Source organism: Piliocolobus tephrosceles, chromosome 10 (genome assembly GCF_002776525.5).
Source record: "Piliocolobus tephrosceles isolate RC106 chromosome 10, ASM277652v3, whole genome shotgun sequence".
In the NCBI taxonomy this organism is placed as follows: domain Eukaryota; kingdom Metazoa; phylum Chordata; class Mammalia; order Primates; family Cercopithecidae; genus Piliocolobus; species Piliocolobus tephrosceles.
The window spans coordinates 69,622,382-69,637,039 of NC_045443.1; the positions used below are offsets into that span (position 1 = coordinate 69,622,382).

The window sequence follows — 14,658 nt, forward strand, 5'->3', positions numbered from 1 at the left end:
ATACAGCATGTTAGAGAAAGTCTTCGTTCCTCATTTTTTTTCCTTCCTCATTATTATTACTAGAGTAAATCTCATAATTTCTTGGATGTTTCTACTGGAGTTGATAAAGCAAAAGAAATAAATCTAATAAACCATTTCATAGTTATGTAAACTTTCTATTTATCAAACTTGTTTTGTTACTATAGCCACTTGGAGCATTTTTAAACAGACCCTTATCAGCATCTCAGCTAGGGTTGGATTTTTATTGGTGATGATTTTGTTCACAAAATGCAATGTAAATTGGCATTCTAAAACCCACGTTCAAGTAGGACACAGATGCGAACACTGAATTTTCATTAGATTAGTGATTAAAAATTTTAGTCTTTAGTTAGATTCAATTTTGCCAATTGAATTATAGGATAATTTCTGTGATAAAACAAATATTTAATCTGATAAGGAAGTCATATTGAGCAAGTTGAAATGCTTAAAAGAGCAATACTATAATACAGTTCACTTCTCAGCCTATGTGGAAATACTAACTCATTAAAATCCTATCAGTCTGATTCTTCAACTTGCTTCTCAGAGGCCTGAGCAAAATAATTTTGGTTACAGCAGGGAAATTAGATTCCACTGTGTGCTATATACCTTGGACTTCTGGAAGGTTTTATCCCCTGCTGGGTGTCGTAGGTAGCCTGGCTTTGTACAGCTGGGAAAACTTGCTTTTCCTGATTTCCATACTGTAGTATACAAAGGTTAGAAGACAAGCTCCCCACCCCGAAGCCCAAGGTTTCCCAAGTTGAGACAAATTCTCTACCCTTGGTTCCTACACTTGTTGAATATTGAAAATAAATTCTCTTAAAATCAACATGTTTACACACCAAGAAGTAAATTAGGCAGAATACATACTCACTTTTTGATCAACTAGGTGTGCAGCAGGCAGATAAAAATGGGTGTGTATTTATGCTGTAGTCTTCGACAGGAGAGTATGCTTGCTTAGAATTAGGTAAAATGTTCATTTACCTGAAATAATTGCCACTTTTGGGTAACCAGATGGTGGGCACACCCATGTTCAAAGTAGGGTACCTTAATTTAGATCCAAATGGTTGGATTGAAAGGGAAATATAGCCAAGATAAAGAACATTTTATTCACTTTCAAAAGGGAGACCGGTTTTCTTTGACCAACTTTGATAGGGTCTATAACATGCCAAAGTGAGACGACGTTAAAAATAGGAGGTCCTTTTCTATAAAGGATTGTTTAGAGAGAAACGATAATCTCCAAGTAAAATGGGAAAATAATAGTGGTAGTTCTCAAAGAGAATTGGGACCATCCTTTTGCAAAAATCTAGGGGAAAGAGTGGAGGATTTTATCTCTGGGTAGGCATATGCTCTACTGTGGTATTTGTGTGATCCGATGCCTTGTAATTTTCTCAGAATGAATTAATACTCGTGGTATTTAATACAAACAATCAATTCACTACATTATTTTTAGATTGAAAGCAGCTTCGCTTCTCTCATTCACTCTGGTAAGAGCAAGTAGGAGTATATCGCTTTTTGTCCCTCTATAGAGGACTGTGAACTGAAAAAATCTTTGAGAACCATTTGTTTCTCTAAAAACTTTTTTCTATGATTCCTTAATGGACTTAGCTCATTGTTTTTGTGTCAGGCTCACATAACCATATGGCAAAACTGAGTTCAGTGCTGGATTTTGAACACAATTCAAAATGCTACCAGTAAACTATATCTAGACAATGTTTACTAAAAAAAAGCTCTGACCATTTAATAATGACTCACTCAGGGAGAAAATTTATGCAATTGGTGTTTGTCTTGCTGTGTTTCCTGTAGTGCCATTCGATTTGATCACCCTGGATAGTAATTAAATGTACAGTTTTTTTCAAATTATTTTAATTGACATAAAATTGTATGTATTTATCATGTATAACCTAATGTTTTGAAGTATGCATACATTTGGAACAAATTAGTTAATTAACAAATGCATCACCTCATATAGCTATTTTTGTGGTGAGAATATTTAACATCTACTCTTAGCAGTTTTCAAGAATATAATATATTGTCATTAATTATAGTCACCTTGCTTTACAATAAATCCCTTGAACTTATTCCTCTAATCTAAGTAATTATCTATCCTTTGACCAGCAACTCCTCAACTCCATTCTTCCCCTAACCTCTTAGTATCTGGTAAACATCATTCTACTCTCTAATTCAATGAGGTCAACTTTTTTAGATTCCACATATGACTAAGATCATGCGATATTTGTCTTTTTGTGCCTGGCTTATTCACTTACATGAAGTCTTTCAGTTCATCAGTGTTGTCTCAAATGACAGGATTTCCTTCTGTTTGTCTGAATAGTATTTCCTTAGTGTATGTATACATTTTTTTATCCATTCATTCATTGATGAACTCTTAGGTTCCTTCTGTATATTGGCTACTGTGAATAATGCTGCAATAAACATGTTGCAGATATCTCCTCAACATGATGATTTCTTTTTCTTTGGATATATAATCCCCCAGTAGTGGGATTGCCAGATCATGTGGTAGTTCTGTTTTTAATTTTTTGATGAACCTCCATATTGTTTTCCATAATGGCTGTACTAATTTACAGTGTACTCATTTTCACCAACAGTGTACAAGGGTTCTTTTTGCTCCACATCCTTGCTAACAGTTGTTATCTTTTGTCTATTTGATAATAACCATTCTTACAGGTGTGAGTTGACATCTCACTGTGGTTGCATTTCCCTGATGATAAGTGATGTTGAACATTTTTTCATATACCGATTGACCATTTGTATGTCTTATTTTGAGAAATGTTCATTCAGATCTTTTACCCACTTAAAAAAATCAGGTTTTGTTTTTTCTTCCTATTGAATTGTTTGATTTCATTATATATTTTGGTCATTAATCACTTCTTGGATGTACAGATTGCAAATATTTTCTCCCATTCTATAGGTTGTTATTTTACCCTATTGTTTATTTCCTTTGCTGTGCAGAAACGTTTTAGTTTGATGCAATCCCATTTGTCTATTTCTTGCTTTTGTTGCCTGTGCAGTTGCCTTTGTTTTTATTTATTCAGTGCAACTCCAAACTGAGCCTATCTGCTTTGGATCCCTTTCAAATAAAGATGGACCTGATGCTGGCCTTCCCAGTATTTATTTGGTTTGCACAGCGTGTTTGTTTCTTTAAACTGATTGTTGCCACTGTGTATGTAGATTGGCTTGAGCAAACAATGCAGGACAATATTTTAGGTGTGCTTGAGGATGGTGACATTTGGTCAATATTATTTACAAAAATAGGACTTACCTTTTTAAGTTGACTTCAAGGAGTGATACAAAAACGGTGAGGAAGAAATGATTTACCTTTAAGGCATAAATGTTTTACAGTCTGTAGGGAGGGCATCCCTCCTTCACCCCCATGCTCATCCTCCCAACCCCAGCAATCATAATCTTCATCATCACCATCACCATCATCATCATTTCTCAATTGTTTGCATGTTCTTTACTTCCTTCCGGGTTTACATTACTGGCCAGCTTCCACCAGGGTTTTTCAAAGTTCATGCCATCCTACTTTCTACTGCAGGAGACTGCATACTTTCTCCCACAGATAGAATTTTACTAGGCAGAATTTTGGAAAATTCAAATGTGAAAAATACTTCCTGCTTTTTCCAGTTTCCTGGACAACCTGAAAAGATGCACAAACAGGCACAGCTGTATGGTGGTGGTGGCACTGTGAAGGTAGAATAAGATTGGCAATGTTGCGTGGAGCTGAATAAGGATGAAGAACCCAGGCTCACCCTTCCTGCCTTCTTTGCCTCCAAGCTTCTGAATGCCTGAGTGGGCCTGACGTTTATAGAACTCTGGCTCCAGTTGTACAGGGACAGGGAGAATTAATTCCTCCCAGTGCACACCTATGTGTGTGCTGCAGGATGAAGTTTTGTTTTAATCATTCACATCTTTCCTCATGACTACACAACTAAAAAAAGAAAAATCAGAGGATAGACAAAGAAATCAGTTTAAAAACTATGGTTGTTGGTTACTTTTTACATCTTTAAACAATAAATTATTTTTAAAAATCTTCTATTTTTTAAAAAATAGTCCACTTTTGTTGTGTTGCTGGATGGAAGTGTGTGTGTGTGTGTGTTTAGTGTGTTCATTCTGTTCCTCCTATGCATGGACTGTGGAACCAGACTGCTTGGCCTCATGTCCTGACTCTGCCACTTATTAGCTTTAAGACCTTGGCCAGGTTTCCTAATTGCTGTGTGTCTAGTGTCCTCCTCTGGAAAGTGGAAATAATGATACTCTATTGTACAGGGTTGTTGTGATGATTACATCAGTAATAAAGCACTTAGAACAGTGTCTGATAATTAGTAAGCACATCTGTGGTTATTAAATATAATTTTACTATTCCATGGCTGGAGATCTGCTACTTGGGCTAGTACCAGGTTGTGCAGGACCAACATTCTTGCTTTGGGATTTCCCCTTGCTGGCAAAACAGTGGGGAAATGGTCACCGTGGACATTCCTTTGACTGCTGTTTGTTTTTACCACCTAAGCAGAGTTCAAAAGACAGGGAATGGGAAAAGAAGGTGGGTAGGAAGAAGAGCCTGGTCACCAGAAAAAAGAGAAGGAAAAGAAAGGTTGTGGTATTTCAGCCAGAGAACCTTCCAGCTTGGATCAAATACTGGGAGATGGAGAGGGTTGATGGAGCAGAAAGACTGAGGGAAACGAGAAACACGCAAGTCTCTGATTACAGCAGTACTCTCTATTAACAGTGAGAATAGCAGGAACCAGAGACTGAAGGGTCGGAAGGGTACCAATACAGCAAGAAGAAAAGCCCCTAAGTACCAAGGGAAAGGCATCTCAATCATTAGATATTGTTCCTAAGACTTTATGTGAGTTTTGACAACAGCAGTACTTTATAATACTTACGTAATATTTTGCCTCTTTCCAATAGAAAAACATGAATCTCAGATACTAATTTTATTTATTTTTATGAAAACCTAATATTATGACCTGGGAAAGTCATCTTAATGCATCCATAATACTCTTCAACAATGATGATCAAGTACACAGTACTTATTTTTGGTAAGCATATTTAGTACATAAATGGTGAAACAATTATGAATATTATGCTCTGTTTTTATAACACAATTATTCACATATGCACCACTTCCTACATACATATTGCTGGCATTATTGCCTTATGTTTTTAGTTTACTCCAATGGTTATTTAAAAAAAATAGACTACACTTGCTTATAGTATTGAATATTCAGCAGGAGTACTTCTCTTCTGAAATAGCAGAGGTTTAATGACTCATTGAAGTGCATAAAAACACACAGTCTAAACAACGACCCATTTTGGCTTAAAGAATTTTGTCATCGAGTAACAGTTTGCATTTTGGATTAACAATTTTAAATGGGACACGTGTAACTTCCATGACCTTGTAACAGTCCGCTTACTGCAATCAGTTGAATAGTAACTAGATGTTCCATTGAAACTTTTCTTTAGGTCTTGGAAGTTTTTATTGCCAATCTTAAACTACTGCTTTATTAGAGAAATTGCAGTTGCTGTAGAAGTAGGTTCAAAATCATTTTCCTCTGTGTTATGCATAGATGTGGTCAAAAAGAAAACCTTTCAAATCACCCATGCTGTTTGTGAGGTTCTCTTGGTTTTGGTGGATTCCACAGTGAAATGCCGTGAATCAATCTGAATACTAACAGTGTTATGCAAATGTTTGTTTCTTCTGCATGTCTTACCTTTATGAAAAGGCAAACTGAAAAATAATGGAGCAGAAATTGTTTTGTATCACATACTGTAATTTGTTGGCAATATCAACCAACATTAATGCATTACTTCTGCTGAATGTTATCATAATGACTTGATACATGTAGCTTGCCTAGTGAACTTCCGCAGAAATAAAAAGAAATCAATTCTCTATATCCTTCAGAGGCAACACGGAGCTTTAAGCCTTCCTTCTTAGCTCAACCAAAATGTCAAATAGACAAGTTGTTAAGAAAATAAAGTAATTTATTTTAGATAGAAGAGAATTAAAATACATGAATGTTATTCACATTTTTTCCAGTTATGCTAAAATGACATTCTAGGAATCACACTCCCAGAATGTCACTTTTGAAAGTGGAATTTTTTATGGTAATAGACAGATTCATTAAAAGATAAAAATGATTTTGTTTAAGAAAGGAGGAGAATAACAGACAACAAAATACTTATCCCCATTACCTTCTGCCTTTTGCTGTTTTGTTTTACTTTTTGCTGCATTTACATATATTTTTCATGTCCACACTATATATTGAAATATTTCTATTTTTGATTAATTTTTTATATTTCTTATACTGGGTATTCTGCTTACCACCTCAAACTCACCACAAATTCACTCCAAACTTGTTATTTTTTTCTCAAAATCACCATTGTTGTGGGCCTCTTTGATGTTTTTAATGACCATAAGCAGAAGAGAAGTCTCACTTCCACCAATTGAAGGCAACCACAAAATATATGCAGTGAAGACAAAATTATATTTTTGAAATTCTGCAGGCATTGTTGCCTGTTAAGGGCACCGACCTGAAACTGGCTCTCTTTGTTAGAAAAAAGAGTATCAAGGTTGAAAAAGATGTTACAGATGGGCTTGAAATACTGAGATCTGATGTAACCAGAATTTGCAAGACAGCAGACAGGGCAAAAACTTAATATGTGAGTGAAAACTTTATTGAAGGCTTATTTCTGTGCTACCTATAGTCAGCTCACTCATTTTTACATCCAACTCTGACTTTTAAACTTCCACCCAGGTTTTCAGACCAATTATTATGCTTTCTTCTTCATAAAACCTTCTTTGAGTTCTTTAAGCTAGTGGTTTTCAGCTGGGACAATTTCTTCCTACAGTGGACATCTGCAATGTCCAGAGACATTTTTGCCCATCTCAACTGGGGAGAGATGATGCTGGCATCTAGTGGTAGAGGCCAGGGATACTGCTAAAGATCCTTCAAGGCACAGGACAGTCCCCGCAACAAATAATTATCGGCCTAAAATGTCTGTAGTGCCAACATTGAGAAACTCTGCTTTAGGAGAATGTAATTTCTTCATACATTTTTCCCTCTTTGTGATGACTTTTTGTATTATACCTGTCCAGGTATATGTTTAATTTATTTTATTAGCATAGAAACTCTTTGCCGGAAGGAACCATATATATTTATCTTTTTCTTCCCAGTATCGAACACTCAAAAATAAATGATTAAAAGGAGCAAATGCATTATAGAACTTGTAGTAAAAAGCTGTTTGGTGGTAGTGTAATTTAACGTCTTTAAAAAACCAATCACATTTGGGGAATATTTTACTTCTGATTTTTGTTCAGTTATAGGATCTCAAGCTTGGAAAAGACCTTAAATGTAGTCTAGTCCAACTGCTCTTCTTTACCAAGGGACTTCTTTTGATTTTGTAAATACTGAATTGAAATTCAGTTGCAATCATCCTCAGGTGCCAGACTGTGAAATTGGTATTTCCTCATTTAGACATTATCAGAACACATGGTGGCCCTCTGTGCATGGGTATATACTGTGTGTGTGAATTCATTAAGAACAGTAATTGCAGAAGAGGTCACTAGGTGATCTGTATCCTTCTTTTCAACCCCTAGGATCAGTGATGTAAATTGCTCCCTTCCCTAACATGCTTACTTACTTGTAAGGCAAAAAGAGACTGCACTGTGTTTTTTCTCTGCACAAATATTTGTTTAATCAAATTATCCTTAGCCCAGAGGTATTTACATCTTTTACACCTAATCAATTCTTACTCATTAATTACTTAATATCAAAGACATCTTTGATTTTCACTTAAAGGCCAATTCCTTCTAATTACGACCTCTCTGTTGAACTCTGGTAGGACTATTCCCCTAGTATTATTAGTTGTCCTTTAATTTTCCATGAGAAAATATTATACATATATATATTTCATGGAAAAATATATTTTTCAATTAGACTGCAAAGGCCTTAAATACGAAAATGGTTATATCTTAAAAAAAATTATACCAAGTACCTAATACAGGGTGAGTATCCCCACTCCAAAACTTCAAAATCTAAAATGTTACAAAACCCAAAACTTTTTGAGTACTAACATGATGCTCAAAGGAAATGTTTATTGGAACATTTTTTTATTAGGATTTTTGGGTTAGGGATTCTCAGCGGTAGTATATAATGCAAATATTCCAAAATCTAAAAAAAATCCCAATTCTGAAACGCTTTTGGTCCAAAGCATTTCAGATAAGAGATACTCAACCTGTATAGCATAAAGCTCACACATAGCAGACAATATTCCTTCAGTGATTGAATTGGAGTTCTCAGATATTTCAAAGTTAAAAGGGAGTAACTTTGACTCATATATGCAATCCCATGGGCATCTTTTAAATAGCCTCAGTGAGAAATATTAAGCTTAGTGGACATTTTAATTAATAAGCTGAAAGATAAGATTCACGAACATTATGTAAGATAAAAGCATATGAAGACAAAATTGTAAATGGGTGCATTTTAACTAAAAGTACTGACATTTCATTAAGCAGAAAGTGTATTACTAATCAGCAAAAAATAGTAAGAAAAATATTACTGTGATACTGGCAAATTGGGAAGGAAGAATCTTTGTTACTTACAGCTGAATTAAGATGTTTATAATTATAGCTAAAAATTAATTTTACTGTTTTGAAATGCAATTCAGAAAATGTGAGTTTTAGACCCAGCTTTGTGCAAATTGTCTGTGTAACTTCAGAGAAATCACTTAATCCTACTGGATCTACTTTTTCAACTTAGAAATTTATGAGAGTAGGACACTTTGTTTCTAATATTGCTTCCAGCTTTAACTTCATATTCGTATGAAGATTTACAGTTAAAATCTCTTTTCCATATATTATCTCATTTTATCATCTTGACTTTTGTAAGGAAAGCCTAGAAAACATATTTTCCTTGTACTAATGAAAAAACAGGGTCAGATAGTTAAGTTACTTAACCAAGCCTGGTGTGTAGCAGCCTGTTGCTATTTCCAAGATAACTCTCAAAAACCTTGTCTATGAAGATAAGTAACGATTAATCTTTAAAATATTTTATTTTTCTCTATTCTAAAACTAAGATTTAAAAAATGAGGCCCTCAATGATCAATGTAAGCTTCATAATTTAAAAATAGTGTAAAATTTATACCTTGTGTTTTGAGCTAGGGATAGCCAATAAGATTCCATACGCATGTCAACCTGTATTGATTGGTAGTAGTTGCCTGAAGTGCTGTGCTGAGAATAATTCTGAGGCCAAGTTTGGGTTCAGTGGGAAAGTTGCCATGTTAGATTAATCATGTATATCATGGATGATGGAGAGAGGAGTGGTGACAGAACTACCTATGGAGGAACAAGCTTTTTAAAGAAATCGCTTCAGAACTCAATAGTATTCTATTAACAGTCTAATATTGACTTGCCTTATATCATTTTGTAACTAGTATTATTTAAAAAGTTTGATTAACTTTTGTCATGAATGTTTTTCGAGTGTCTGAGTGTCTTTTTTTTTTTTTCCTTTGAGACAGGGTCTCGCTCTGTCGCCAGGCTGGAGTGCAGTGGTGCGATCTTGGCTCACTGCAACCTCTGCCTCCCGAGTTCAAGCGATTCTCCTGCCTCATCCTCCCGAATAGCTGGGACTACAGGCGTGCCCTACCACACCCAGCTAATTTTTGTACTTTGAGTAGAGACAGGGTTTCACCATGTTGGCCAGGATGGTCCCGATCTCTTGACCTCATGATCCACCCACCTCGGCCTCCCAAAGTGCTGGGATTGCAAATGTGAGCCACCATGCCCAACTGAAGAGTTCTTCTTAAAATACTTAATCTTTGTCTTCATTTGTAACCATAAACCATGAAAGAATATAAAAGGTGCTTTCAGTTGGAATTTTAGTAAGATACAGGTTGATCTGAAAACTTGAGTGCAATATATATGTATGTATATGCATGTGTGAGCTTACATTGACATTTATTTTATTCATATATTTATTATATATTTATATTAATATACATCTGGTATATTAACATTAACATATATTAATATAACATTTATTATGAGTAGGAAAAAACAATGTTCTCCAGACTATTCAGTATAAACATTTATTCCTGTGCTCCAAGAAAGGTTGAAGATGTGAATCAGCAACTGCTCCATGCTAGTCACAGTCATAGGTGGTTTACATCCTTTCTTTTCCTCTAAGCTGTACAATACTTTTTGAGTTAGACTTGATTATTTGCTTTTTCAGCAATGACCAACTACATCTTAGGAAAGTTTAATAACTGCCCAAGATGGCATAGCTAAGAAAATTTGCAGAGCCAGAATTCAGACCAGAATTTATCAGGTCTCAAAATCCCTTCTCTGAACAAAACCAGGCTATGTCTTGTTGAGATTTTAGGGCACAGATATTTCCCAAGTGACGATCTATGTTCTTCATATATCTGAGGACAATTTTTGGATTTTGGTTTCGTTGTCTTTACATGTTGTGCAGTTTCAGGGAAGAAAGTGAAGCACACTGAAAAGGAGAATAATCACTTTCCAGTTCTGGCCAGTGTGATGACAGTGAGCTGTTTTTCTGTAGTGTGTCATGTTTCATCTAACAAGCACTTCTCTGGGTTTAGCGAATTTATTTTAATTGAGACAGAAACCGCCCTGAAAAACTTTTATGGTTGGGGAAGTATATTACATATGGATTGTGCTTTCATGCTATTCATGCACTTAAGTTTGGTTCACAAAAAAAATTACAATTTGGAATACTATATTATTTCATCAACAGAAGTGTGTAATGTGGCCATAACTTAATTCATAACATGAATGTAATAGAGAATGTCATTTTCTTTTTTCCAGATTCCTTGGTGTTACTCAGTTTTCGCCTACACATGCCAGAAAGGCATTTCCTTGTTTTGATGAGCCAATCTACAAGGCTACTTTCAAAATCAGCATCAAGCATCAAGCAACCTATTTGTCTTTATCTAATATGCCAGTGGAAACTTCCGTGTTTGAGGAAGATGGATGGGTTACGGATCACTTTTCACAGACCCCTCTCATGTCCACATATTATTTAGCCTGGGCAATTTGCAACTTCACATACAGAGAAACTACCACCAAGAGTGGGGTTATAGTAAGTATTTTCAGCTTAATGACGTTTTTGGATAATGTATTCTCTGTAAAGTAACCTGATTTCTGGATTAACAATGAATCATTTCTAACCTTTTTACACCTTATATAGTGGAAATCTTTCTTTAATTCTTACAGGGGGGGATCACATATGTTACCGGTTTCAAAGTGTCAGAGAGAAACCTGTCTTCTATACCCAGCACTCTTATTCCCTTAACCACCTCCACCTCCCTCCCCCATCATCCTTATTCTTCCTCATCTCTACCTGCACTATTGTATATCTCTGGAACAGCTGCTGTTGTCTGTTTTGGAAAATTGCCTGTTTGTATGACTGGGAAAGCTACTTCTTTTTATTGTAACATGTTTGAAATGTACAGAACATATGGTGAGTAATATAGTAAACTCCATATACCTACTAGCCAGATCAATAGAACTAAATATTTTACCATCTTCAGTCTAATGTTATTGCTGAGAAAGTAAAACATAGGATGCAGTTGAAGCTCTCCATGTAACCATCCTTTGATCTCATTGCCTTGGCCTTTCCCTTAGAGATCAACACTGTCCTGAATTTGGTGTTTGCTATTTCCATACATATTATCCTACGATTATTTCATATCTATGTATAGACACACACACACACACACACACACTCTTACAATACATGCCGTATTTTAAAATTTCATGTAAGTGATTTTCTATTGTCGATAATATCTTGCAACTTATTTTCATTTCATTTTATTTTTATTTTCTTAGGAAGGATGAGATAGAGGGAGCATTGTCTGCATTAAATTTGTAATAAGAATCTATTGGATTCTCTTTGATGGCTATCATTTGTGACACCATGGTATTCTAGGCACTTTTTACATTCAATTACATTGCATTAGGGTAGACTATACCATGTTGAATTAAGAATTTTTGCCTCATTTCAATGGCTTACGTGATATATATGCATTTATTTTAATTTTCATATTAACATTAAGACAAGGTATTATGATTCCACTTTTTTTTTTCAGATGAGTAAAGTAAATCGAATACAGCTTAAGGAGATTAAGTAACTTGTCCAGGGGCTAAACGTAAGCAAATGGTAGAACTGTAAATCAAATTTGGTTGGTTTGATCCTAAATTTTGGGCTTTTCCCCCTGTGCCTTACGAATTCTGTATTCCACCAGTTCACTTGTGTGTCTATAAGAAAATTCAGATTGTGATTCTTCTCATCCAGTAACCTTTGTATTCAGTGTTACTTGAACACAGCAAAATAGGTGAATAGAAATCTATATTTTTAATTTGTAGGAAGTTGATAGTTCTAAAATAACCTAAATTTTGAAAAATAGTTTTGGCTACAGAAATTTTCCTCACTGTTACTTTTAATTTAAATCATTGTGGGACCTGTTTAAGAAATAAAATCTGCCAGCATACAAAATCAATGCCATTACTGAAAAACTGCTTGTAATGAATTCATCTATCTAATCATTAAAATCATGTTTTAAATGCAGACTTTTTAGAAGGCTAGTAGGCGTTTTATTCTTTTGGACTTATAATCATTTGATATGTTGAATTTCTCTGATGTTTGTTGATGTCTTCTGTGGGTATTTCAAGGCTGTACTCATTGGACCATACACAGACATGGAACACGAAGACACCTCATTTCATTTTACATCTTCAAAAGTTGATGATTGACTTGCTGTGGGTCAGCTAGCATAGGGTAGACGGGAAATTCTTTTTTCTAGTATGTTTTCTTTAAAGTATCTTAAAAGTGTTTTCAGCCCTAAACAATTATGCTTGTTGCTAAATGACCCATGTTTTAAAGCCAGATACACTCTAATAGTTATTTAGATGTGACTTTTTATTAGAGTTAAGAATCTCTAAGTAATTAGTTAATATTTTTAAATTCCTGCTTAATAATTTTTATGTAGAAATGATAAAAAAATTCTACCAGAGAACACTGAAAGGTCAATTGAAATAAAATTTTAGGTTGCATAACCTAAAATACTAACATCTATAAAAAAGAAAACAAAATTGCCATTGGGAGCTCTTATTTATCAACTGTGGAAATATAGTTTAAAACTTACCTCCTTTTTTCTGTCACTCTTTTGAAATACAATCTGTTTTCTTTTCACTGCCTTTCCCCTTTATTATTCGGAGCATATGAGAATGACATTTCTCAACATTTAACAGCTGGAAGGAGTGGAAGTTTAGCTTTAGAATCTTGGATGTGGGATGGTCACATGAAGTCCAGGTGGTCATTTCAGATCAGAAACTGAAGCAATTTTCTTTGAGATATGAAAGAGGAACTTGAGTAGCATATAAATAATACACAGCTAAATGGTAGCAGGGCCATAAGTGTGAATATTTGAGATATCATCATCACTGTTATTCTTTGCTTATCAAGCTACCTACACTTTACAAGGCTCTATTCTAAGTAATTAGAAACATTTTTTAAAAATCTAAAATCCTTCTGGTACAGAGATTGCAAATTCAAGTATTCAGACTGAATCCAAGGCTGCAGCCATGTTTTGTTTACCCATCCCCAAAATGGCTTAACATTTTTCATATTAGTTGACAACATTTAGAAAGTAGAAGATTGCACATAAACTTATTTATTTCTGGCTTCTCTTGAAAAATGGAAAGCTCTTGTAACACTTAGGTTATACTCCTATTTGGTAACACTTGTTCATTCATTTATTCCTTCAACAGGTGTTTATTGACTGAATGACAGATATTGTTCTAGACTCTTGTGATATAGCATCAAACAATGCAGAAAACGTTCCTGCTCCCAGGAAGCTTATATTCTAATGAGGGAAGAGAGGCAATAAACAAAAAATATATAATATGTCAGGTAGTGATATATGCTATCATGAAAATCACTATGCTAGAGCTGGGTAGTGGTGATTCACTTATGTGGGGCATTTGCTTCCCAGTTTAACTTAATCCAGACCACTTTTGTTCTTTTGCATCTAGTCCATTTCACTGATACCACAATTCCTGTTTTGACCAATCCTATAGATGTTCAGAGTTGAAAATCCAGAGGGTAGCCTAGGACTGTACATAAGAAAAACAATGAATTCATTAATTGTGATTTAGAAACACTAGTATTCACATATTCACGAATTGCTTTGATTGAAAGTTGTGGAAAATAAGTTCAAGACTAGTTGGAAGAGGGAGAAATTGTTAATGTTTGAAGTCTAGGGATGTGCTTCATGGAGGAGACAGGATTCAGTATGGCCCTGAATGATGGCTTGGTCTTAGAGAGGCAGATAATGTGTGCATATAATTCTTTGCCAGGGAAATGTTAATAGGAAAAGACACAGAGGTAGGAAAATCTCTATGGAATATAGTGTGGCATGATGATTATAAACATTGATTTTAGAATCAGATTAGTCTGTTTCAGAATTATTGCTTTGCTTTGCATCTCTGCAAACTTTGTTAATTACTTAACCTCTTTTTATTCTGATTTTCTTGTTTGAAAACTGAAAGTATGAATTTTTCCTTTACAATATTGTTCTGGTTTCTACCATGTCATTGCA

General features: G+C 34.8%; 1 protein-coding gene across 1 annotated transcript in view; it reads left to right on the top strand.

Moving 5' to 3' along the window:
• The window catches only part of TRHDE (thyrotropin releasing hormone degrading enzyme), a 412,928-nt gene that overhangs the window by 3,450 nt on the left and 394,820 nt on the right, over nucleotides 1–14,658 (top strand). Inside the window, exon 2 of the mRNA XM_023226560.3 lies at nucleotides 10,865–11,138. Within this exon, the coding sequence (XP_023082328.1) occupies nucleotides 10,865–11,138 (274 nt within the window). The remainder of the gene's footprint in view (nucleotides 1–10,864; nucleotides 11,139–14,658) is intronic.